Source organism: Neophocaena asiaeorientalis, unplaced genomic scaffold (assembly GCF_003031525.2).
Source record: "Neophocaena asiaeorientalis asiaeorientalis breed wild unplaced genomic scaffold, Neophocaena_asiaeorientalis_V1.1 scaffold85, whole genome shotgun sequence".
Classification (NCBI taxonomy): Eukaryota; Metazoa; Chordata; class Mammalia; order Artiodactyla; family Phocoenidae; genus Neophocaena; species Neophocaena asiaeorientalis.
Genome location: NW_020174301.1, coordinates 11,087,312 through 11,088,120, shown reverse-complemented (window position 1 = coordinate 11,088,120; position 809 = coordinate 11,087,312). Strand labels below are relative to the sequence as shown.

The 809-nt window shown below is 66.1% G+C and overlaps 1 protein-coding gene across 1 annotated transcript in view; it reads left to right on the top strand.

The window, feature by feature from the left end:
* Window positions 1-488: 488 nt before the first annotated feature.
* The window catches only part of NSMCE4A (NSE4A component of SMC5/6 complex), a 14,445-nt gene continuing 14,124 nt past the window's right edge, over window positions 489-809 (top strand). The window contains exon 1 of the mRNA XM_024756057.1: window positions 489-807. Coding sequence (XP_024611825.1) covers window positions 536-807 — 272 coding nt within the window. The 5' untranslated portion in view covers window positions 489-535. The remainder of the gene's footprint in view (window positions 808-809) is intronic.

The following is an 809-nucleotide window of genomic DNA, read 5'->3' as shown; positions in this document are numbered from 1 at the left end:
CAGAATCGCCTCTCTTATCTCCAGGTCCACCGTTCATCCTGCTTAACTGCAGGAGCCTCGATCAACAAACATTGGCTGCGTGCCCATGACCTGGAAATAAATGTCCCAGGTATTTCTGTCTGGCGCTTGGAATGAATTTTCACCTGGAAGAATGCTAAGTATTTGTTTCAAGGCTGTGGCTGTGTCCCGGAGAGCCAGAGAGACCCTTTCCCGGTCTGTTGGGGCCGGCACGCGGGACCAGACAACCAAGACCCTAAGCACCTTCCAGTGTGGAGTAAGTGGGATCTCAGTGTATCAGACATCAGGAGCGCGAAAGGTCAGGGGCCTGCGTTGCGCCCGGTGCCGGCCCGGCGGCGCTCTAACCACTGCATCCCCGATCTCGTCCCCGCCGTCGGCCTCCAGCCACAGGCGTCGCTGTGCTCTCGCGCCGGCCCGGGAGCCGCGTTCCGCAGGGAGCAAGCGCTCGCGCAGAGCAGGGGTTTCAGTTTCTGGCGCGAACTTCCGCCGTTGCGAAGTTGCAGGGCGGCTTGGCGCGATGTCTGGGGACGGCAGCGGCCGCCGGTCCGAGGGCCGGGGCCGGGGCCGCGACCCGCACCGGGATCGCACCTGCTCCCGCTCCCGATCGCGGTCCCCGCTGTCGCCCGTGTCCCGCCGCGGCGCCGCGCCCGAGCGCAGGGAGGCCCCGGAGCGCCCGAGCTTGGAGGAGACGGAGCCGTCGGATTCCGGGGACGAGATGATGGACCCGGCGAGCTTGGAGGCGGAGACCGACCATGGCCTGTGCCGCCAGATCCGCCATCAGTACCGGGCGC